The 24,525-nt window shown below is 45.5% G+C and overlaps 3 protein-coding genes across 5 annotated transcripts; all 3 read left to right on the forward strand.

Moving 5' to 3' along the window:
* The first annotated feature begins 1,734 nt into the window (after positions 1–1,734).
* LOC123068220 (E3 ubiquitin-protein ligase SINA-like 3) lies at positions 1,735–8,518 on the forward strand. The gene is made up of 3 exons (XM_044490728.1): positions 1,735–2,095; positions 2,227–2,913; positions 8,148–8,518. The coding sequence occupies exons 1-3, from the start codon at positions 1,820–1,822 to the stop codon at positions 8,190–8,192; spliced, it is 1,008 nt and encodes a 335-aa protein (XP_044346663.1). The 5' UTR covers positions 1,735–1,819; the 3' UTR covers positions 8,193–8,518.
* LOC123068219 (E3 ubiquitin-protein ligase SIAH1B-like) lies at positions 6,495–8,345 on the forward strand. 3 transcript variants are annotated; one of them, XM_044490727.1, is made up of 3 exons: positions 6,495–6,931; positions 7,020–7,748; positions 8,110–8,345. In XM_044490727.1, the coding sequence occupies exons 1-2, from the start codon at positions 6,524–6,526 to the stop codon at positions 7,740–7,742; spliced, it is 1,131 nt and encodes a 376-aa protein (XP_044346662.1). In that variant the 5' UTR covers positions 6,495–6,523; the 3' UTR covers positions 7,743–7,748; positions 8,110–8,345. The 3 variants fall into 3 exon arrangements, with proteins under 3 accessions (XP_044346662.1, XP_044346661.1, XP_044346660.1); XM_044490726.1 differs by having other exon boundaries at positions 8,107–8,301; XM_044490725.1 differs by having other exon boundaries at positions 8,051–8,282.
* Positions 8,519–12,546: 4,028 nt separating the features above from the next.
* On the forward strand, positions 12,547–16,335 carry LOC123068222 (protein DETOXIFICATION 16). The gene is made up of 7 exons (XM_044490729.1): positions 12,547–12,904; positions 13,014–13,558; positions 13,674–13,760; positions 13,882–14,177; positions 15,276–15,394; positions 15,841–15,930; positions 16,055–16,335. The coding sequence occupies exons 1-7, from the start codon at positions 12,659–12,661 to the stop codon at positions 16,103–16,105; spliced, it is 1,434 nt and encodes a 477-aa protein (XP_044346664.1). The 5' UTR covers positions 12,547–12,658; the 3' UTR covers positions 16,106–16,335.
* The last annotated feature ends 8,190 nt before the right edge of the window (positions 16,336–24,525 follow it).

The following is a 24,525-nucleotide window of genomic DNA, read 5'->3' on the forward strand; positions in this document are numbered from 1 at the left end:
AGCCCGCGAAATGCTCTTCCTTTCCATTTTCATTTTCATTTTCGTAGCTCATTGTTCCTGCTCACGCAGTTGGTAGACAAAAACAATTATAGCAACTCCAACACACCGACCGAAACGGAGTTAATTTTTTAAATAATACATTTTTTGATAAATTTGACAAATATTACACCATTAAGCGAAGCCGATTGGGTTCAATTCATCACGTTGAAGCCGATTGGAATCCTATCGGCTTCGTCGAAGCCGATTAGGATCCAGTCTGCTTCGGCGAAGCCGACTCGCCAGTCAGCTACGGGATGCATCTCTAATCGGGTTTAGTTTGACTATTTAGCACTAATTGGTTTCAGCGAAACCAATTAGTTTCTATCGGCTTTGGCAAAGCAAACAGCTACTCCCTCCGTTCGAAAATACTTGTCATCAAAATGAATAAAAGGGGATGTATCTAGATGTATTTTAGTTCTAGATACACTCCTTTTTGTCCATTTTGATGACATATATTTTCGGATGGAGGGAGTACATGCAACCATTTTTTCTTCCAAAAAAACCACATTGGCTAATCTAATTAACAAAAAGGACTACCTCTGGACCAGATAGATAAAAAAGACCCCCTGGGCAGTGACGGCAGTCACGCCAGCCGACACGTGGCACCTGCCGTTACGGGACCAGGCGGCAGCAGCGTTTCCCTCTGCCATAGTTTCCCGCTTATATCTCCCGCCATAGTTTCCAGCTTATATCTCCCGCCATAGTTTCCCGCTTATATCTCCCGCCATAGTTTCCCGCTTATATCTCTCGCCATAGTTTCCCGCTTCTGAGTTCCTGTGTATATCTCGCGTCACCGCTTCCTGCGTATATCTCCCGCCATAGTTTCCTGCTTCTGAGTTGGGTGAGAAGTTGTGACGCGTCTATGTTGCTCCTTTGTACCCTTTGGTTACACATGTCCGTTGTGCTGACACATGTATCCTCTTCTTTTTATGGGCTCCCACGTATTTGTTGGTGTTGTTATCTGGCGATGGAGTCAAAAGTACTCCACTATGAATCAATGAAGCAGGCAAATGTGCAAAAAAAACATGCGCTTACAATTATGTTCCTCAATGTTTCTAGAACATGGATATGCAATAGTCAACCTTTTATCTCACACTTGTAGGTACTTGAAAGAGAAGACATCATGAATACATTGGCAAAGTAGCAATAATGAAATTGATTAAGAGGACGGCTTATATCTATACCATATATAAGTTTGTGGATGGAAACCACGGTGTTGTGACCCACAATCGAGTATATACAAGGAAGTACTCACAACATATACAAAAATATCTTAACATTGATATCTCATAGTAATAGATGCAGCCGGTTAAGAAAAGCAGTAGATGCTTACAAAAGATATACAAGTACTCACAATTACTATCCTAACCATAATTGACCGATTACGCTAATTACGGCAACCGTTAGATATGGAAGATATGGAGAGGATGGAGAGGAATAATGTAGATATTTGCTTTGCCGAATCATAAAAAATACAACCTCCGTATCAAAATGTAAGACATTTTTTTTACGCTAAACAATGATATAACATAGTACATGCAGCTGGTTGGGGCATTATGACAGTAATGTGCATATATCAAACCATTTTGGCTCGTTTATCATGAAGAGCTAGTACTACTACGTTAATGACGGTGGCAAGTGCTACTATCCAGGACCGGTCAATGACGAAGCCGTAGCTGCCTCGGCCCCTTTTCTTCTTGGACCTCTGCTCTTCTCCTCTCTCTCTCTCACAACTCCTGCTAGAAAAAAGTTCTCTTTCCCCAAAGTCCGGCCAGCCAGGATGCAGGGCGCCGCCGTCGCCGTCGAGGGGAGGAGCAGGGCTTCGCCGGACAAGGCCGACGAGGAGAGCGCCAAGAAGCCGCGCCTCGACCTGCCCGACGCCCACTCCGTGAAGCAAGAGCTCGTCGCTCCAGATGCGGCCGGAGGAGGAGACGGAGGCGCCATCGTCGCGGCGGCGTCGGCGTTCGGCCCGAGAGAGGAGCTCGCCGTGAGGATCGACAAGCGCCTGCTCCACTGCCCCCTCTGCACCCTCCCCTTCAAGCCCCCCGTCTTCCAGGTTCTTCCCTTTTTTCTTCCACACTCGCTCTCGGTGCCGTGCCGCCCGGTGAAACATCCATCCTTTCCTTCCTCAAGAAGATGTGCTGATTCACCGACGGACTCCGACCTGTGTTCCTGCTGCTGCTGCAGTGCAAAGCGGGGCACCTGGCCTGCGCCGGCTGCGTCGCCCAGCTGCCCTGCGGCCAGTGCAAGGCGTGCGTGGACGGCGCCGGCTTCTTCGACCCCTGTCCCGCGCTGGACGCCGTCGTCTCCTCCACCAGGACCGAGTGCCCCAACCCCGGCTGCAAGCGGTACGTCACCTACCACGAGGTCGCCGAGCACCACACCGCGTGCCCGCACGCGCCCTGCCGCTGCACGGAGCCCGGCTGCGGCTACGTCGGCGCGCCGCAGGCGCTCGCCGGCCACCTCCACACCGTCCACTCGGTGCCGGTGCGCGCCGTGCAGTACGGCAAGGCCAGCCAGCTCCGCGTGCCGGTGTCGGCGCCGCGGCTGGTGCTCCTCGGCGACGACGACAACCGCGTGTTCCTCCTCACCGTGGGCGCGCTCGGCGCCGGCGTGACCGCCGTGTCCGTGGTGTGCGCCAGGGCGAGCGCGGCGACGCGGCCCCGGTTCGCGTGCAAGATGTGGGTCAACCTGGAGCCGGCCAAGTGCGGCAAGGAGGACATGGTGCTGGTGGACATGCACATGAGGAGCAGCTCGTCGCCCGGCGCGGTGGTCGCCGCGGGCGAGCCGACGTTCCTGATGGTGCCGCCCATGTACCTGGTGCCAGCAGCAGCAGCAGGGGACGGGGCTGCGTCCATGGAAGTTCCCCTGCACATCCGCATCGACAAGCTCTCCCCTTGGTCCGACGCATTGGTTTGATTAGGTCCAGCACTCACTCAAGGCAGTTCGTGGTTGCTTAAACTAAGTATTTGGGTGATGTTTATTAGCAGATGCAGTTCAACTTTGATGCTAGTCCTACCTAGTATTAGTCAACTTTAATGTCGTTGTAGGAGGATATTATGCTTTGTGCTAATCCTGTGGTGAAATGCATCTTACTTCCGTGTTATATCATTCCAACTTGCAAGCATTTCATTTGCAGGAGTTTGGCATCCTGGACATTGGAGCATACGACCTGCTTTGTTGATTTCTTTGATCTTGTCTCTAGTCTTCATTCTTACAGGATTGAGCACATTCCAATGATTAAAAGCTCTATGGCTCATAATCTTGCTAAGAAATCCTTCTCCGGTATATCTTCCTCTAGCTGTACTTTTCTTTGCAGCAAAGGTTCTAGATGTAGTTTCAAAAGGGCTTTTCAAGCCATCTCCTTCCTAAGGCCCAAACTTATATCTGTACACTGCTCAGACTGCTAATAATAAAGTGTTGAGCTTTGAGGGATGGAGTTTGCCCCTCCCCCCACAAAAGAAATAGTGACTTCTACTACACATGACCATAATTCTTTTTTATATAAATGTGCTTTGTTAGAAAAAACCATTTTCTAACAAAATAATCTTTCTATATTAAAATGAAAGCAAGTCATCTCCATCCTACCAAACTATCGGTATTGACTGATGGGCATGGCATGCGTTTGGATAACTACCAAATTTTTATATCCGAGTCACTGACTTTTTAATTTATTTTTTGCTTTTATTGATAGCAGAAGACTATATATGTCAGCTAGTGGAGCATGAAAACACTTGCTTTTTAGTAGCCCCTCTTGATTTTGCGCTTGACACGTGTCACCAGCTTGTCAACATAGAACGGGTCACGTAGCCAAGCCATTTCCTCGAGCTGGCGGCGGTTTGTCGGCGCTAGGATCTCGATCGGGTTGCCACCAAGGTTCATCAGAACAACTTTCATCGACTCCGTAGTCCAGGACTTGTTCGGGGGGCCTTCTAATCTGAGCTTGCCCTTGTACTATAGAGCCCCCGGCTCCGCACGAATCAATTTGCTCCAACATGAAAACTGGATCCAGCGGTGGCAACACTTTAGCTTCATCCACCAATGGAGCCCCTCAGAAAGACTTTGAACCTGTCTTGTTTGTCATTCACATCTTGATGTACTTGTAAAAGGTACACGTCTGCTGTTATTTTGGGACTTGAGAAAACTACCAGCAATAGATTGAAATTTGTGAAAGCAACTACACTGTTAAATTTGTGGAAATTTATTTTGTATTTTGGTACATGAAGCCTGAAGCTATATTCCAGTTCTGTTCACAGATGACCTTACAACCGTGAAGGCTGAATAACATTAGTAGTGCAAGCTGAGATGTAGGTTGAAAATTGTGAGCAACTGCATTGTGATGTTTGTTAAAACTGTGTTTTACACTATATATTGTAGTTGTGGCTCACAAAGGAATTCACAACTGCGAAGGCTGAACAACGTCGTCAGTTAGTGCTAATTGTTTGAAGTTTTTTTCTTTTTGGCGAGGGTACGTACTTGAATTTCTTACCCTGAGAATATCCTCTCCTAATTATGTTGTGCAAGCATATTCATATTCTGGATACATATTGTCTGAAATGGTCTCATATTTTCCAAATATAGTTCGGATCACCAAAACATATAACTGATGATATTCAGGACAGGAGTGTTATTGATAAGGCCCAGAAATAAAGATATATCATACCAGGATTTGTTTGAACCAAAACACGGACTTTTGGAGCTGACATTTTTGTCTTGAAATTTCAGTTGCTCAGAAAAAAAAACATGCATATACAAGATTTGATGCTAACTATGAAGAGAAAATTGCAGACATGCCGTATGCATGTAACAAAAACGGGAAGAGAGCAGGCAATAGTTGGTGAGTGCGAGGAACTTCTTCTTCTTCCTAAACTTGTTCTTGTTAACTCCAAGTGAACAACTGAGAGATATTTGAAAAACAAAGGAAATCTTTTTGCGCTGTTGGAAGAGATGTTAAATGCAGGAATTTCTCCTACAAATTAGACATTGGGTTAAGCCGTTAAAGTCTGATTTGATAAAAGAAAAATCTATTATTCCTCCGGGTAAAAGGCTATGAGTGACAATTTTTTATAAGTTCGAATTATAAGTTCAATTCTTTTCTTCTTGTCGAGATGCACATTTCGATTTCCCGAACACATGAAAGAAGAGAAAAGCACCAGATAGATGTATGGAAGTAGTTCTTGAAAGAGTGTGCATCCATGCTTTTGCACGGAAACGGCAATGCAAGCCACGGCGTGAGTGGCTAGTGCAAAGCATTTTACCTTTCTTTTTGATGCTTGACCCTGCAACGAGTGCAGTGCTAGCTGTGAGGTGATGGTGCCTGTCTCGTTCCCATGACGGTATCACACGGCCGGTGAAAATCGGTCCGGCGAGGCGATGTCATGCCATGGATGCTATGTGTTGGTGCCGTTCGTTCGTGGAGAAAAATACCATGGATTTTTTTCACAGCCCTAACTAGGCTGCCGCAACGCGGAAAATGATCTGCCACCGCTTCCCCCTCCCGGTTATCGAAGTGTGGCGGCATCTTCTTCTCGGAGGAGCAGCACCGCGTGGTGGTCTTTGTCCGGAGACGGTGCCCGATGACAGAGATGGGTGGTCGGCGGTGGTGTGCCGTAGCTGCTGCACGTGGGCAATTCATATGGCCGATGGGGTGTCATAGGTTATTTTTAGGATTTTATCACCTCTCTTGATTATGCATACATCCGCCCTACTAAAATATGAGCGCCAATTTGTTGACAAAGGATTTCGTGAGCCATATGAATCTCCTTGCCGAGCAGAAAATTGGGAGGCGCAACCAAAAATTGCCTCTTTGCGCATTTAAGGGCCCTTCTGGATTGTGCGTGCACCCTTCCTACCATAACATCGGAGAATTCACAGATGTCGTGGCCACGTGAAGCACACACGCTGTTCACAAAATCAGGAGGGGTAACCGAAAAAGCAAATGTTTTCACTCTCTGCTAGCTGGCATACTCTTCTGCTATTCTTGGAGATTCATGAGGTGTAGTCATTAAACGCCCAAAGCTCTTGTCTAATATTATTATCCAAATTATCGAGGAAACCCCGCGCGATGGATAGGGCATGCGGTAGGACAACGCTGCACCGCAACTGGAGGTTTACTGGCTTATCAGGTGCCTGTTTGGGCCGGCTAGAGGCAGCCCAACTGGGGAGATGTCTGTACACAGGCTGAAATAGAGTGGAAGGACAACTATTTTCTTTTTCTTTTAAATACTCCCTCCGTCCCATAATATAGGAGCATTTTTGACGCGTTATGGGACTGAGGGAAGATTAAATGAAATCCAATGAAGTTTAGGGGAAATGAGAATCCGAAAGAAAAAATGAAGTTTGGGGGGAAATGAAAATGAGAAGGCAGAGGTTTTCGCGGGCAAGGCTTCAAAAATCAAAATTTAAAAGGAGGAGCGGACGATGTCTCTGTCTGTCTGTCTCTCCTTCACGTGGCCACTCCCCCACCCCACCACCACCACCGCCCATGGCTTGCCGATTTGATGCAAAACTGCTCTGCACACCCATTCGCTCTCCTCCCGTGCTCTGCTCCGCTCATCCAGAGTCACAACAACTTCTTCCTCCCCGCCGCATTCCCCTTCCCCATTCTCCCACTCCTCGCGCCCGCATTCCCCTTCCCCTCCTCTGCGCCGCGCCGGCGAACAAGATGGTTCGCACTCGCGGCGGCAAGGACAACTGGGTGTTGCCGCCGGACGCCGGCGTCCCTCTCGGTGAAGACGGTGTCCAGCTCAAGGAGGAAGACGGGGAGACCGCAGCGACGGTGATGGTGCCCGCCGCCGCCGCCGCCCCAAGAGTGGAGATCGCCGTCGACTTCGACAAGTCCCTGCTGGACTGCCCCGTCTGCTCCTTGCCGCTCAAGCCTCCCGTCTTCCAGGTACGTACAGTAAAATGGATCATCTTTGCTCCTTACCGGTCACTCCTTGCCGTCTCATACACACACAATAATTTTGCTTCTTGTGCAGTGCCCGGCGAAGCACGCGGCGTGCGGCCCCTGCGCCGCGAACCTGGCCAACAAGTGCCCGGCGTGCGACGGCGCGTACGAGCGCGACGACGCGGCCGACCGCTACCTCCTGGCGGTAAGGGTGCCCTGCCCCAACCAGGCGTACGGCTGCGGTAGCTCCGTGGTGTACTGCATGGCGGGCGACCACCGGCTGGTGTGCCCGCACGCTCCGTGCCGCTGCCCCGAGCCCGGATGCGGCTTCCTCGGCGCCCCGCCCGCGCTCCGCGGCCACCTCGCCGAGCGCCACCAGTGGCAAGTGACCGACATCGCCTACGGGTCCGTGCTCGAGATCCAGATGCAGGCGGTGGAGCAGGGGTGGCGGCTGCTGGCCGCGGAGGACGGGGAGCAGCTGTTCCTGCTCGTGGCGAGCGAGCGCGGCGTCAAGGTGGTGCGCGTGGCCGCGCCCGCGGAGGAGGAAGGCTGGTACAGGTGCAAGGTGTGGGTGCACGCGCCCGTGGACACGGACACCTGCCACATGGACGTCCTGATGCTGGACGCCAAGGTGGAGAGCTGCCCGGTGCCGTCGGAGGAGGCGGCCATGGGCGCGGGTGGCAGGTACCTGCCGGTGCCGTCCGACGTGCCGGCGCCGGATGGAGGAGGGATCGTCATCCGTCTCCGCATCGACAAGGAGGTCAAGGCGAGCCACGGCAACAAGTGCCCGGCTGTACGCTATATATGCAGCTGATCACTGGTAAGTGGTAACTAGTAATCCTACTTGGCCTGTTCATGTCGATCGCTTGGCTGTTCATTTTACTTATTTGACTGCTGTAGTTCTTGCGAGGATGAACAAATGTCACTTGGTAGGATCTTGATTGTTTGTATGAAAACTGAATGTGGCAGGTAGCTAGCCCGTCGTAGGGAAATGGTATTTTAGCACACATTGCACAGTGCATATTTTCTCTCAAATTTAATTTAGGAGGCATAATGTGAGCGGATAGTGGTGGAATGTTAATTTTCTTATTAGGCTTGCTCGGCTGCTGTTGTTCTTGCTAGGATTCCTAAATGGGAGGGACCTTGTAGGATGTTAACTGTCGAAGCTGAAAATGCAGCAGCAGGGGACGGGGCTGCGTCCATGGAAGTTCCTCTGCACATCCGCATCGACAAGCTCTCCCCTTGGTCCGACGCATTGGTGTGATTAGCTCCAGCACTCAAGGCAGTTCGTGGTTGCATATTTTGGAGTTGCAGCTGAAACTAAGTACTCTATCTGGGTGATGTTTATTAGCAGATGCAGTCCGTCTTTGATGGTAGTCCTATCCTACCTAGTAGTCAACTTTAGTGTCATTGTAGGGTCTTTAAATCCGAGGATATTAAGCTTGCTTGGTGCTAATCCTGTGGTGAAATGCATCTTCTTCCGGTGTTATATCATTCCAACTTGCAAGCATTTCATTTGCATCTGTTGCAATCTATCTATCTCATGTCAAGAAATGTTATCCGTGACACCAAAGCGACGCTTAATATTCAACTTGCAGACCTTATTTGTTATCCATGACACCAAAGCAACCAAAGCATGCAGCGCTAGTTAAAATTTTGTATCTTCCTTGAGCTGCTAGGGAAAAACTGTTTTTAGCTCCGGCATTCATCGAACAGTTGTCGGGCATGGTAAATGATGGTACCTGGCGGGGCGATCAGACGACAGGGGGTTGAACGGAGATGGAGGAGAAGCTGCGGGGAGCCCTACTTGATCGTCGGAGGTGACGGAGACGCAGATTTTCGGCAGGGATGTGGCGTGGTGGCCGCGGTGGTGGAGTGGCTGTGACGGCAAGAGAGAAAGAAGGAAGGAGAGAAAATGGGGAGGATGGAGTCGCGGGTCCGGGAAGGGTTTTTGGGTGGGCCAGGAGTGTCGGATTCATACGTTTCGCATGTCCGGACTCCTGCAAACCTCCCCCACTTTTGTCTCCGTTTTGCGGGAGAAATCGCGTTCGGACCGCCCCGCGGACCGATACAGGACCGCATTGGATGGTTTTCGCGATCCGGACGATTGCGGGGGGTTTACAAGCCTGCCTTGGAGATGCCCTTAGCATCAGCTTCTGTTAACTACTACTCCATCCGTTCCATAATGTATGACATATTTTAACACTAGTGTAGTGTCAAAAAACGTTTTATATTATGGGACGGAGGGAGTACTTCTATACATCTAGCTGGTGTTATTTTTGCCCCTTTCAACTGTTCTAGAAATTGAAATATGTATCTCAATAAGAAGAAGAAAACAATTGAAACTTTTAAAAAAATGTCCACGGAAACCACCTCCGCCATCCAGCTTCTAGCTCCTGCCGTTTCTCTTCCCGCCCTCCCTCCTTCCTTGTTGGTTGCACAGCATGCCTTGCATGCACGCCGGCGCGCGCTCAGGAACCAGATCGATCATCGAGGTGAGCACCATCTGTTGGGAATAGGCCGTGACCCAGACACGGTGGCGACCGGCGTGCATGCATGCGCCAGGTCGATCGACTCCGGCGTAGGGGCGGCAGGTCTAGTCCGCGCTCCGCGGAGTCGGGTCTGGTCGTAGGTGTGCGTTAGTTGTGTGTGTGCGCTCGTGGCTGTTAGGCAGTAGCGTCCATCTGTTGGGCTGCCCGCGTCCAGCGTGTTTGTGCGCGTCGTGCGCGAGGCCGAGCGGTTTAGCGCGCGCGTGCATGCAGCACAGCGAGGCGTGGAGGTCGGGTCTCGTGGAGGAGCTGCATGCATGGCCCCATGCACGAAAGTGGCCGGGTCGCCGGGTGAGCGCCTAGTTCGCTAGCTAGACTACAACTGGTCACGTATCCGGTGTGGAGTTTGAGCTTCCTTCTTCTTCTGTGCTCCTCTTTCTTCTACCTCCAGTCCGGTGAGAGAGAGAGAGAGAGAGAGAGAGAGAGAGAGAGAGAGGGAAACTAAGGCTAAACCCAACAACATCGTCTACCAGGTACCAGCGGCCGCCGTGATGGACAGACCTAGGTGAGGCCTACGAGCAGCTGCCGGCCCGGGCGTCAAGAAACGATCCAAGGAACCATCCACCCGTCAGCCTGATTGCCGTCCTCCTCGCCTCCGGCCGAGATACAATCCGCTGGCCACGTCAAGAAAAGATGATCCCACTATATGATCCATCTCATGCCAGGGTACGAACTGCTAGGTACTAGATGCATGTCTTTTGAGTTGCATTTTCGGGTGGAACCGGTGATCAACAATCCTTATGTCCTGCCTGATCAAGATTAATTATAATGTTCTTACTTTCATGTCTGTGTTGAAGGTGGTGAGTGTTTTTTTTCCGCCAATGTGTTAAAGACTAATGCACCGCAATCATCAAAAGTAGTAGATAGATGAGTGCTGTCCAAAAGAATCTGGGTGACACAGCGGTTTTACCCAGGTCCAGACCCGGATGGGTAAAAGTCATATCTTCTGCCTATGTATCTTTGATGATAAACAAGATCGATTACAATGGCGTAGATCTAATCTACGAAAAGCTAGCGTATGGGTTGATAGCTTCCGAAGTAATAACACACTCAATCCGTTCGGGTGTGTACTCGGGAACAATGGACATGTCGGTCCTGGCCTCTAGACACTATTTTTGGTTGACTTGGTTAAAATATGCCCGCAAGACACTCTCCTCCAACCTGGCACCCTTAATCACCGACAAAGTCCCTCTCCTCCGACTGTCGGTATCCTTACTTAGAGACATGTCCTCCCTAGCATGTGAAATGAGGCTACAAACGTTGATGCTTATAAGGATACGGGTCTAGAAAGTATCGTCCCACCATATTCCCTAAATGTAACTTCCCAATTGTCCTAAGGAGACTGCGGGCACTTCAACCTTGGTAGGACACTGCGCAAAATTTCAAAATAGAACAATAATTCATCTTTTGGGCATGTCTGGACCTAATGTGACAAAATGAGACACCCAAACACCCAAAGGCGGAAAAACACCCCCTCCCCGCCCCCCTATCCAGCATCGTTTAAGGCGAGTCTAGGATTGACACGAATTTTGAGTGGTGACATGATTGTAATTGAATTGAAACCGTCACTAATGTAGGGGTGGTTATAAGAACCCACCTGCTGGACAAATCGCCTACACATATTTGATCTAGGCCGAATCCATCTCCGGTAACCTTATTCAAATACTGTGAAAAAATGTTATCATGTAGATTCTAAAAGAAATTATTAATGATTTTGAAAATATATTATGTAATAAAAACTATTGATTATATATAATATGTTTTTCATGTGTTAGAACAGAATCTTCACAAATCTGCAAAATGTTCAACACGTATTAAAAAAAATTTGTCATGTATTTATAAAGAATATTATCGAGTATTTGTAAAAAAAATACTCACGTATTTATATAAAAAATGATCTCGTATTTGTTAAAATGTTCATCACATGTTTGCAAAAATGTTAATGTATTGAAAACTATAGGAAGGAAAAAAGATGAACAAAACAAAGGAAACAAAGTAAAATATAAAAAACAAATAAGAGAAATGAAAGAAGAAAAACCAGCGGAAAAAGTGGAAGAAGAAAGACGAGAACTAGTGGAAAAATGAAGAAAAGAAACAACTCATGCAGGTTCCAAGTTCCCCGCCCGTTCATCTATAAACCCCTCTTAAAGTTTGCTCTTTGTGTGCTCCTCGATAGCCGTCAAAATGGGCTCCAGGCATCGGCACCGGCAACACGCCTTGGTGTTCGTGGTCGGCCGGTGCTGCCTATGCCATTGAATCCTATTACCCTTGTGCCTCTCAAATGATTTTAGTTATGGTTAATTTTGTTTCTTTATCTGAACATGCAATATTGTGTCTTTCAGACGGAAACTTTACAATTAGTACTCATATTTTTTTTTTCTTTTGATTGACGACCCGAACTCGTCTCTTTTTGTTTGATTGACTATCAGTACTCATCTTGATTGTTTTGTGGACAATGCTATGGATTTTCGATGAAACTTGCATCTTTAATTTTCGGGGGAATATTTGTGTTCATATGCCAAGGAAACCCCGCAAGCTATATGCCGCCTATGGCGAGTCTGAACTCGCACTCGCCTTCATGCATCCGACAGTGGGCTGAAGCCTACTATCCAGCAATCTTTATTTTTCCATGTGTTTGCTCATCTTGTCTAAAACAAATGTGTTCGCTCATCTTGGGCGCAGTTTACTCAAATACAGAAAAAAAGTTTGAACGCAAGTGTTCACAAACCCTAGCTTCAGCTGAATGGTGAGTGCACATAGATGGCTAGTTCGACTCCCTCCAAATGCGCATCGTTTTTTTTTTTTTGAGAAAAAGAAGGAACGTCCACCCGTTCGCTGTTCAGAGTGAACGCCTCCAGGGAATTAACGTGGCATTGGGCTTCCGCTAAGATCTGTGCGACGGCGGGGATGACGTTCGCCAAGGTTGGCCTCCGGGCAAAAGTTTGAGAGATAACATTTCCGAAAAGCCTCCATGTAAATGAACTGTTCAGCCATATACGTACATCTTAACACTCCGTTGGTGAATCTCAGCCGTCCTTTTTTTTTTCTAATATATAGATCAATTTTTTCTTCCGTTACATACTGTGTGGCATCAGCAATCTTTTAGCTTCAAAAGCAGAGACGGAGACGCTGACCGAGTGAGCCGAGGTAGCTCCCCAGCGGAAGCACCAAGAGCGGATCCATGGAGTTAAGCATGGAGCCGGCGCTCCCCAGTGCCAAAGGCACGGCCGTGGCCGTGAACCTAGTGCTGGCGACGAGCGAGGCCAAGAGACAGCTCCGCCTCGCCGGGCCGCTCATCGTGGGATGCCTGCTGCAGAGCGTCATCCAGATGATCTCCGTGATGTTCGTGGGGCACCTCGGCGAGCTCGCGCTGGCCAGCGCCTCCATGGCCAGCTCATTCGCCATCGTCACCGGCTTCAGCTTCCTGGTACTCTACTACTCGAGCTAGTTAAGCTCACATTCACATACGATACGGCGCACATGCATGCATGCTCTTCTTCCACTCTGCACTTACCTTGTCGATCGAACCATGGCAGACCGGCATGTCGTTCGCCCTGGACACCCTGTGCGGGCAGGCCTTCGGGGCGAGCGAGCACCACATGCTGGGAGTGTACAAGCAGAGGGCGATGCTGGTGCTGGGCCTGGCGAGCCTGCCGATCGCCGCGGTGTGGGCGAACACCGGCGCGATCCTGCTGCACCTGGGGCAGGACCCAGAGATCGCGGCGGGGGCGGGGACGTACATCCGGTGGATGATCCCGGCGCTCTTCTTCTACGGGTGGCTGCAGTGCCACGTGCGGTTCCTGCAGGCGCAGAAGCTGGTGGTGCCGGTGATGCTGAGCTCCGGCGCCACCGCGGTGAGCCACGTGCTGGTGTGCTGGGCGCTGGTGTACAGGCTGCGGCTGGGGATCAGAGGGGCGGCGCTGGCCAACGCCGTGTCGTACCTCACCAACGTCTCCATACTGGCCGTCTACGTCAGGGTTTCGCCGTCGTGCAACAAGAGCTGGACGGGGTTCTCTTTCGAGGCATTCCACGGCCTCATCCCCTTCTTGAAGCTCGCCGTGCCATCCGCACTCATGGTCTGGTCAGTATACTCACTTGTATCAGAGTTCAGAGCTACCGAAGTATAGTGAACTTATGAACCACCACAAATGCAATTCTGTGGAATTTATTAAAATTGATCTCTGGAAAATTTGCAGCATGGAGTGGTGGTCGTTCGAGGTGATGGTGATACTGTCCGGCCTTCTCCCCAACCCCAAGCTCGAGACAGCCGTCCTCTCCATCTGGTATACTATAAGTTGATCTTCCTTCTCTCTTTGTGATGGATAGATTGATCTCCACTCCATGTCCATGCATGGATGATCGCTGCTTGCTTGATGTACGTATCTCCGGTGCTTCACGGTGCAGCTTGAACACCAACTCCTTGGTGTGCACGGTCCCGAATGGGCTCTCTTCGGCCATAAGCACGCGCGTGTCCAACGAGCTCGGAGCGGGGCGGCCCCGGGCGGCGCTTCTGGCGGCCCGCGTGGTGATAGTGCTGGCGTTTCTGGTGGGCACGTCGGAGGGGCTCCTCCTGGTTCTGGTGCACAAAGTGTGGGGCCGTGCATACAGCAAGGACCAGGAGGTGGTCTCCTACGTCGCCACCATGATGCTCATCCTCGCCGTCTCCGTCCTCTTCGACGGCCTCCAGTACGTCCTCTCAGGTATATATGATTGCATGTCATGTCATGCATGTTGTGGAACAAGGCTTTATTTACTGCACAGTTTGACTAGCTAGTAAACAAAAATTATACATTTCACACCAGTATATATACGTACTTTACTTCCTTGGTTCGTATGTACCGCCCCATCATTTTGACTGGGGGCAAACAAATCTATGGAATTCGTGGTTAGCTTAGTTAGAATGGGATCAGTTATCCTTAGCCTAGCATGCAGGTAGGAGTAAGTAAACTATATTATTCTTTGGGATTCCTTTTCGCCCACTTAGATTACAAGTCTCTCAGGCCTTCCGCCGCACCGGCGAACCCTGCCAAAAGACGTCGCTCCTTTCGTCACCGTGGTCCCCGTCAGTACATCGCCGGAGCTCTTGACAAGACACAGTCTTCCGACATGGGGACAAGATAGGATAAAAACTGCGTTGTGATAATCGGAACGACGCAGTCAGAGCGCTAGCTGCATGCTGGCTCGCCGGCATGCATGATGCCACCTTCGCCGCGGCCTGCACCCCATCGTAGTATCCTCCACGGGCAGGGGAGGTCCGGGGCTGAACAATTAATTATTGATGCATACGTGGATAGGTTGGACTCACTCAAAGTGAGACGTCACGTGGAGCTAATCAAGAGCCTTTGATTTTGTGTGGCCCCGTTTAGAGCATACATAGACAAAACATATATACGGTAGGAATTTTAGAAATATTATTCCTGCAAGAAATGTTTCTTTGGCGCCATTTGGAACGAAAGAATTACCTTCCTGCTTTCTTTTAAAATTGCTTGTAGTTACATAGGAATTTTAGAGGAAACCAAACATGATGTTTTCCCTCATGTTTTCTTCTCTTTGTGACTGCATCAAAAAGAGAGTGTTAGGGTTTTTCATGGTTTTAGTTTCTCTTGGAATTTCTGATACACGCCATCTCAATTTCAACGGTTTTCTTATTCGCACGTTTCAAGTTCATGTGTTCCAAATGGGGACTAAAGTTTGATGAGTTTTTTAGTTCGTGTAGTTGTACTTTTTTTTACCGGAAACATGTCTATAGGTGTGGCACAAATTGGCACACCGAGTAAAGGGTTATGTTAATTTTACAGGTATAGTTCGGGGCTGTGGACAACAGAAGATTGGCGCTTTTGTTAATTTCATTGCGTATTATCTAGTTGGTATCCCTGCAGCACTAGTTTTCACCTTCAAGTGCCATCTTGGTGGAAAGGTATGTATATATATATTCCTAGTCTCCTTACAGGGAGACTAGTATAGCAGCATGAACATTAATAGTGTAGTACCAACATATTACTTCCTTTCCGGTTTATTAGTCCTGCATGTATTCCTAAATCAATAATTTGACAGATACAATATGACTTGTATAGGCCAAAAAATTATAAACATTAGAAAATATACAATTCAAAGTTTCTAATGATACTCTTTCTGTGACATTTAACTTGTATTACGTCGGTCTAGTTGTCAATCTAGGGATACATGCAAACCTAATAAACCGGAATGGAGGCAGTAGTACTATAATAATAGTAATAGTAATAATAATAATAATAATAATAATAATAATAATAATAATAATAATAATAATAATAATTGGTGGTGGTGGTGGTGTTATATTTGGGTGATCACTTTGTCGGTATAAACAAGCTTCTGTGCATGCAGGGGCTTTGGTTGGGAATATTGAGCGGATTGGTGACACAGACGTTGTTGCTTCTTTTCATTTCCTTTGGCAACACTGATTGGGATAAACAAGTAAGCTTATATATGGTTTACTCTTAATTACACACTTAGTTAATTTAGTTTCTTCTTGTGCCTTCAGATTTGTTTTGGGCGGCTGACAGTGTTTATGTTTTTTAAAATTTTTTTGCTTGCGTAGGCAATGAATGCAAAGGATAGAATTTTGACGTCGCCGCCTGTGGAGCCATGATCAATGACATAGCTTAACATTGGAGAGACTCTCCGTGCATCATGCCAGTATGCTACTTAAACAATGTCTCAAAATTGTCACTTTTAGAAAATAGAGGCTTTATGACATGTAGCAAAGTATTACAATATTACTTTGGTACCAATTGATCCTTTGTACACATTTTATGGTGTAAAATTTAAGATGATGTATCCCTTCTTCAACTCAGTGTCGTTAACAATTCTTATTGCCAAGATTGTCCCATGAAATTTGTGTTGAGCTTGCTTGGCAAAAGTCTTGAATGTATCTTGAGTATCATCCATGGATCGAAGAATGAACACCAAAGTGTACTTTGAGAAGTCATCCACAATGTCAAGACTATAATTATTGTTTCCGCCAAGGCTATCGTATTTTGGAGGCCCAAAGAGATCCATATGAAGGAGGCCCAAAGTTCTAGTTGTCACAACCACCCAAATTATCTTTCCGGCAATACAATCACTACAAACACTAAATTTCTCAAAGGAGACACGATTAGTCCAAGAATGTGTTCAAATTTGTAGATTTCTCACACTAACGTGGACTAGCTTGTGGTGCCACAACCACCCCAAGTCGGCTATGGCCATTAGGCATCTCTCATGCCAAGTGCTTTATTTCGAGAAATCAACCACGTAAATGTTGCCTTCAACATGCCCACAATCCTATTTGAGACTGTATCTCTCCTAAAATGATTGTATCTATCCTATTTGAATGAAAAGCAAGTTATAATGAAAGGATTAGACGAGTATCATGTTTTCTATAGATAGATTGTTACTGATTGTCACTTTGCCCAGTCAATTACCTTTCCCGTATTATTCTAAAAAAACAACATTTGAGGTAGTAGATATATCTTACACAAATTTGTAAAGCCTGTCCCTTCGCCTGGTCATATCATTAGTGCAACCACTATAAATTATCCATGACTTGCCACCAGCGGTATAGTCCTAGATGCAATTAAGCTTTGACTTTAGGTACCTATTCTTCAATCATCTCTTTGGCGTTAGTAACAATTACTTTGGAAAACCAAATAACATGTTCTATACGTTACATGGACCAACAAATTTAGCATATACATGCACATCCTTGCTCTTATGAAGCGCATATGATGGGTTGTACTTCCCCATGAATTAATCGCGAGTTGCGTTACACCTAGTACATTCCCACTCACACCATTGCCGTTACCATTATCACTCCCCTTTTACCCTCCTTTTACAGAGTTTATTTTCCGGGGAGTACCATTGTTCTTCTTGTTGGACCTAGAGTTGAAACCAAGTCCCTTTTATGAGTCGTATCATTTTAATGACTCAATATCTCACTGGTGTTTGTCTCTTAAGATCTTCTCAAGTTAGGATTATAATCTCTTGTTCTCCTCAACTGCATTTGTTTGATCACAAAGAGTGTTAGCATGAATGTCTATATGACAATGAGGGAAGAGAGGGGTGGATAGAAATTTAATGTAGGAGAAACAAAGTGTCTCATGAGACTCCTTAATTTTGATCATCTCTCCCTGATAATATTGTTACCATTTTCAAGGTGCACAAAATCCTTACCGAGCCTATCTTGAGTGGTGATGGTTTCTAATAAGATATATTACTTAGCAAACATTTTTTGGAGCCCAAGTGCAATGGTTTGAAGCAAGCGACTAGTTTCCCCCTCACTTAAAAAGTCAATGTATCAATCCGTAAAAGTTCGCCGCTCAACATCTCTACGATATAAATTAGGAACTTCACTTGTGTCACCTACAGCTCTAGCAATGTTGTAAATTTTCCTAGTTTTGCTAGTTGAAACAAGTTGTGAGCGTATAATGTGGTTGGAGGTATTTTTGTATTTTCAAAATAAATAATTTCCAAAAATATGATCATTTATAAAATTAAAGTGCTGGTTATTTAATGAGGAAAATTGGACCAGAATCCATAGGTTGATGAGTAGCATATCTCCAACTAGCAGTGGCACATAAATACAAGCATATAAATGTGTAACGAACAATGGATACATTGATAAAATATAGTATCATATGTTGTGATGACTTTACGTAGACAATACGTCCATGTTTCTATAGATCGAACTCTATCTTCATTTATTGCTAAATACTGCACCCAAGCACCAAAATCTATCATGTATCTTGTACGATCTAAATGTATCTGTAATTTTTTGCTTGTTTCATGCTACTTTAATATCAACTAGCACATCGGCCCTCACAAATGCGCCAGGTTATCCCCTAAGTGATTTTTTTAATATGCCCCTCTTTAGAGTGGAGAGTTATTTCAATTTATTGTTTCATGGATATTCACATTATCCGCTAAAAAATAATATGGCCCTATAACCACTAAAGAGTATTGTCTAAATAAAATATTACATATGCATGCCACATCTTTTATATATGTGTCATCTGTATGTGTCATCAGATCAATACTTAAATTTCGTGAGCTGACACAAGTTTGTTTGCATTGTTAGATCAGTATGCAAACATTTATATTGTCACAAGTTTGAATTAGATGTTACAATATTTGTGATGCTAATAAAGACAATGGGTCTACTAGACAAATTACCAAATAACAATTATGGATTTTTAAGCAAGTGAAAAGAAAGAATCTTCAATAATATATTGGAGACTGAAGAGAAGGTAATTTTATCTTGATTACATTCAACTTTTTTGCTCTTAATTACTTACTAAAAAATCTTTAGACATGGACATCGTGTCCATGATGCAATTATTGACCACTTTTTTGTATATATTTATATTCTTGTAAAGCAATAAAAACTATTCTTTCAGACACATGTTAATTTATTTTCAACAATTTAATATTAAATTATAAAATATCAAATCAGGTTAGAACAGTTTGATAGAAAGCTCTATAAAATTGGGAATTGCTTTCAAAGCCGAGCTCCATGGAGGCCTCCAGATGCAAAATCCAAAATTTGCGAAAATTAGTATTTTTAAATTTTTAAAAAAACTTTAGAAGGCATAATGCACAAGTATGTAAATTTTCAGGATGAAATACAATGAAATGAGGGCCATGCAAAAAAATATGGGGCTTTTTAACACATGATACTATTCATCCTCCCAGACCATGAATTTGTCTTTTTTGTACAAGTTGCATCTCAACATATTTCATCTTGAAATCGTACACACATACACCTCACATCCTTGTTTACTTGTACAAAAATGTTCAGATATTTTTGAAACCAAAATTTTTGAATTTTGAATGTTTCAAAAAATGGGCCCTCATGGAGGCCGAGATCCAAAATGCCCTACACCTATGAAATGTCATATGTTTTTGAAATGGAGGTTCAACGTATTATACTTCATACCATATGGCATGTGTCTTATCATGGCACATTCAGATATACTTAGTTTACCTACGAGATACATCTTGACTTCCCACTTCTTGCTTAACAAAAGCTCTATGGAGCAACTTTGCATGTTGTTTTCATTGTCCGTATTATACACAAACTCCATCAGCATAGGATAACGAAAATAGGATTGCACAATTATACTTGTGGGTTCTGCGTCCAATCTCCCCCCTCCCCCAGATCAAGTGCCATACACACCTGTTTATGATTTCATCCTTCATGCTGGCGTAGAATGGGTCTATGATAGCTGCGACTAGGTCAGCCAGCGAGTCTTGCTTCTTCCCGTGTTGATGATCCTATATTGCTTCTGAATGTCGGCGAAATTTGGGCAGCCGATGCCCAAATAAATAAGGCCTCGTGACCCTGCAATAGTGATAGATGAGGACATGCTATGCATGCACAACTGGGCGATGACGACCTTCTGATCATGGCTGCCATTCCCGCGCGTGTACTTGAGGTTGAAAACACCAACTTGTATGTTCCCTCCCTCACGAACCACTCGTATGTGATGATGCATTGGTCCACCTAGTGCAGCTGGTTGGTGCACACCACCATTTTTTTTTGAAAAGGAGGAATACCTCCGGCCTCTGCATTAGTCGATGCATGCAGCCATATTATTAGAAATCGAAACAGAGTCTTAACATCCAATGAAGCTCAAAGTCCGAGCAAAAAAGGAGAAAATAAGTATGCAAACCGCCACATCCGGCAATAAAGCGCCACGCCCGGCGATAAAGAACATGCTACGATGCCTACACACCTAGCCTATTATTAACTCGCCATCCAAATCGATTGAAGATAGCCCGTGCTACCATCTCCCAGCGGTTGCATCCAATAACCATAGGCCCCTTGTAGTCCGCATGAGTGAGTAACGACCACATACGGATCCAGGCTGTAGCTCTGTAGACAACCTGCAAAAAATTGGTGAATGTTGTACCATTAAAAATCATATCATTTTTAGTGTTCCATATAGCCCATAATAAAGCACATATCCCTATCCGAATATGTATAGCTATGTGTATGTCTACTCCATTAAGCCACGTCCCAAATAACGTGTTTATGCTCATTGGAGGTTGTATGTTAAAAGCTATATGGATAGATCGCCATAACTATTTTGCAAGTGGACACTCGAGAAAGAGGTGTTTAATCGTTTCGTTTTGATCACAAAAACAACACCTTGAGTTACCAACCCAATTCCTTTTCATCAAATCATCTTTGGTCAAGATGACTTCTTTGTGGACGAACCACATAAAGATCTTGATGCGGAGTGGAACTTTAATCTTCCATATGTGCTAAGACCTCGACAATGGCTCGGAGTCAATTAAGTCCAAATACATGGATTTTACAGAGAATAAGCCATTTGTGGTTAACTTCCAACTAATTTTATCCGCCTGGTCTGAAAGTTGAACATCCATCAACCTACTGACCAGGTGTAACCAAGCATTCGAACATTCCCCTACAAGAGATCTCCTAAATTGGATGTTAAGTGGTACTGAATTTAATACTGTGGCGACATAATCCTCCTTACGTTGCACAATATTATATAGGGAAGGGTATTGTAAAGCCAGAGGCGTCTCCCCTTGCCACGTGTCCTCCCAGAATCTAATAGAGGTACCACTACCAATTAGGAACTTCACCCGCTCAAAGAAAGTTACTTTTGTCTTCATTAACCTTTTTTCAAAACGGCGAGTCCATGGGCCTTGCATTCACCTGGGCCAAAGTTAGTATTTAGGTATTTATTCCGCAAGATTTGTATCCACATGCCTTCGGTCCCCGTAGATAGTCCGTATAACCATTTTCTAAGCAAACATCTATTCTTTACCTCTAAATTCTCGATCCCTAACCCACCCTGGTCTTTTGGTCTACACATGATATCCCATCTAGCCAGTCTGTATTTCTTCTTGGCCTCATCGCTTTGCCAGAAGAATCAGGATCTGTAGAAGTGTAATCTTTTTCGTACCCCCACCGGTACTTCAAAGAAACATAGGAGGAACATCGGCAAACTCGTCAAAACCGAGTTAATCAACACCAGCCGGCCTCCATAAGACATTAATTAGCTTGACCTTCCAGCAGCTTAATCTTTTTTTAGAATCTATCTTCTATACATTTCCATTATTTGTTCGTTAACCGTCTATGATGGATTGGGATCCTGAGATAACTAAAAGGTAAGGATCCCATTTCACAACCAAAAAAGTTTCTGTAATTGTCTTGTTCTTCTTTATCCCTCCCAAGGCAGAAAAATTCGCTTTTATTGAAGTTGATTCTAAGCCCAGACAGTTGCTCAAAAAGGCATAAAATAAGCTTCATATTCCTAGCTTTTGCAAGATCGTGTTCCATGAAAATAACAGTAGCATCCTCGTATTGTAGGATAGAAATGCCCCCCTCTACGAGATGGGGAACGAGACCTCCTACTTGGCCAGTCTCTTTAGCCCGGCTAATAAGTACTGCCAACATATCCACTACAATGTTGAACAACACAGGAGACATGGAATCTCCCTGTCGTAACCCCTTACATGTCTGGAAATAATGACCTATGTCATCATTGACTTCTATTCCGACACTGCCTTTCTATATGAATGAATCCACCTGAGACCTCCAGGCTTCGTTGAACCCATTCATACGTAAGGCTTGTTGAAGGAAGGGCCATTTGACCTTATCATACGCCTTTTTCAAAATCCACTTTGAAGACAACCCCATCTAGTTTCTTCGAATGGATTTCGTGCAATGTTTCATGTCGGACTACCACCCCTTCTAGGATTTGTCGTCCTAGCATGAACGCAGTTTGGGGGGGGGGGGGTTGCATGACCAAATGGGCTATATATGTCAACCTATTCGTGCCAACCTTTGTAAAGATCTTAAAGCTTACACCGAGAAGACATATCGGTCTAAACTGCTCAATGCGAACCACTTCCACCTTCTTTGGCAGCAACGTTATCGTTCCAAAGTTGAGGTGAAATAAGTTTAAGTGGCCGTCGAACAAATCATGGAACATAGGCTTAAGATCACTCTTTATGATATGCTAACATTTTTAATAAAATTCCGCCGGGAACCCATCTGGCCTAGGCGCTTTATTATGCTTCATTTGCGTTATAGCATCGAACACCTCTTTCTCGGTGAAAGGGGTAGACAACACCTCATTCTCTTCTAAGTTGAGTTGCGGTATGTCCCCGATCACATTCTCATCAAGAGAAACAAAACTTTCTTCGGGTGCTCCGAAAATTTTCTTATAGCATTCGGAAATGTATAGTTTTAGGTTCTCGTGGCCTACAATTGTACCCTCATCTTGTTCTAGCTGTATTATCTTTTTCCTCCTATGCTTCCCATTAGCTATCATGTGAAAGAATTGTGTATTACCATACCCTTGGACAATCTTAGAAACCTTTGCTCTAAGTGCCCATTTCATCTCCTCCTCTCTCATAAGGGCTTGTAACTTCTTCTCAGCCTCATTCTTAATATCTCTCTCTGAAGTATTAAGAAGTATGGATTCCGCTTTCACATCAAGTTCATTAATAATTTGTGTCAATCTTTACTTTTCCACTTTATAGATACCACTTTGATGTTTGGCCCAGCCTCTCAAAAACTGGTGCAGGTGTCTAATTTTGTTTTGCCATCTCTCCACACTAGAAGACCCTCCCATGTCTTTGGCCCATTCAGCCGCAATGAGCTCCATGAAGCCCTCCCTCTCAAACCATCCTAATTCAAAAGAGAAGGTATTTTTGTTTCCCACATGGGTCGCTTCCCCGGAATCAACCAGTAGTGGGGTATGATCAAAGATGGCCCTCTATAGGGCCTGAACAGTAACCAGCGGAAATTTTTGTTCCCACTCAACATTAGTGAGGACCCTGTCCAATTTCTCGTAAGTAGGAATTGGCAAAGAATTGGCCCACATGAATTGCCTACCAGTGAGGTCAATCTCCCTCAGATCTAAACTTTCAATTATCATATTAAACATGAATGACCATCTTCCATCAAAGTTATCACTATTTTTTTCTTCTTGTCTTCTAATGATATTGAAATCTCCCCCACCAGAATTGGCAACCTTTCATCCCCACAAATTCTCACCAGATCTGCGAGGAATTCCGGTTTAAGCTCTGGTTGTGCCGCACCGTATACGACCACCAAAGCCCAGCGGAAACCGCCAATTTTCGAACTTACACAAAATTTGACAGCAAAATCACCGTGGACCACATTCAGTACCTCTAAAGTTTCGCACTTCATCCCAAGTAGTATCCCTCCGGATCTCCCCCTTGGAGGTAAACAGTGCCAGTCAAAATCACCCCCCCCCTAAAATGGTGTTAAGAAACTAGGAGGTGAAATTATCTCTACCCGTCTCCAATAAAGCCATAAAATCTAATTTTTGTTCTACTGATGTATCGCTAAGGAATCTCCTTTTAGCCAAGTCCGCCAGACCTCTGCTATTCCAGAATATTCCTTTCATATTTCATCAATTTTTTTCTTTTGTTTAACTCTCGCACTCCGACGCACCGCCGATGTAGGATAAACCTTCCTCTTCCAGGTTTTTTGGTTTATCCTTCATCTCCTGAACATGAGCATCGGTGTCGGGAGTGGCCTCTGGCTGCAAAGGGCCACATACCCGTCTGGAACCATAACCTCCTCCTCCGCCTCTGAGCCCTCCGTGGGGACCAAATCCTCATAGAGACTCGGAAGTGCAGTTACTCTAAGATCATTGATATCTGCTTCATTCATGGGTTTTACCACTGCTAGATGTCGTATTAAATCCACAACTCTATCTGTCTCTAAATCTAGGAGATCATTAATTGATTTTGCGGTTTCTTTGTCATTACTACCAAGAGAGATCCCTAGGTTGTTGACTTTATCAACAATATCATGCTCAGAAAAGTGTACAACACCATGAGGTCGGTCCTACCATGGTACTTTAAATGTTACTAATTCTTCCAGTTTATTACTCGATTATTTGTTGTACTCTGCACAAGTATCTTCTTTTATCTTTTGCTTCTTCCCACAGCTGATTGGAAGTCATTGGTCACAATAAAGATGCATCGTGTCCACTTAGAGCTCTATGTTCGCTCTCAACA

The sequence above is a fragment of the Triticum aestivum genome, chromosome 3B (assembly GCF_018294505.1).
Source record: "Triticum aestivum cultivar Chinese Spring chromosome 3B, IWGSC CS RefSeq v2.1, whole genome shotgun sequence".
In the NCBI taxonomy this organism is placed as follows: Eukaryota; Viridiplantae; Streptophyta; class Magnoliopsida; order Poales; family Poaceae; genus Triticum; species Triticum aestivum.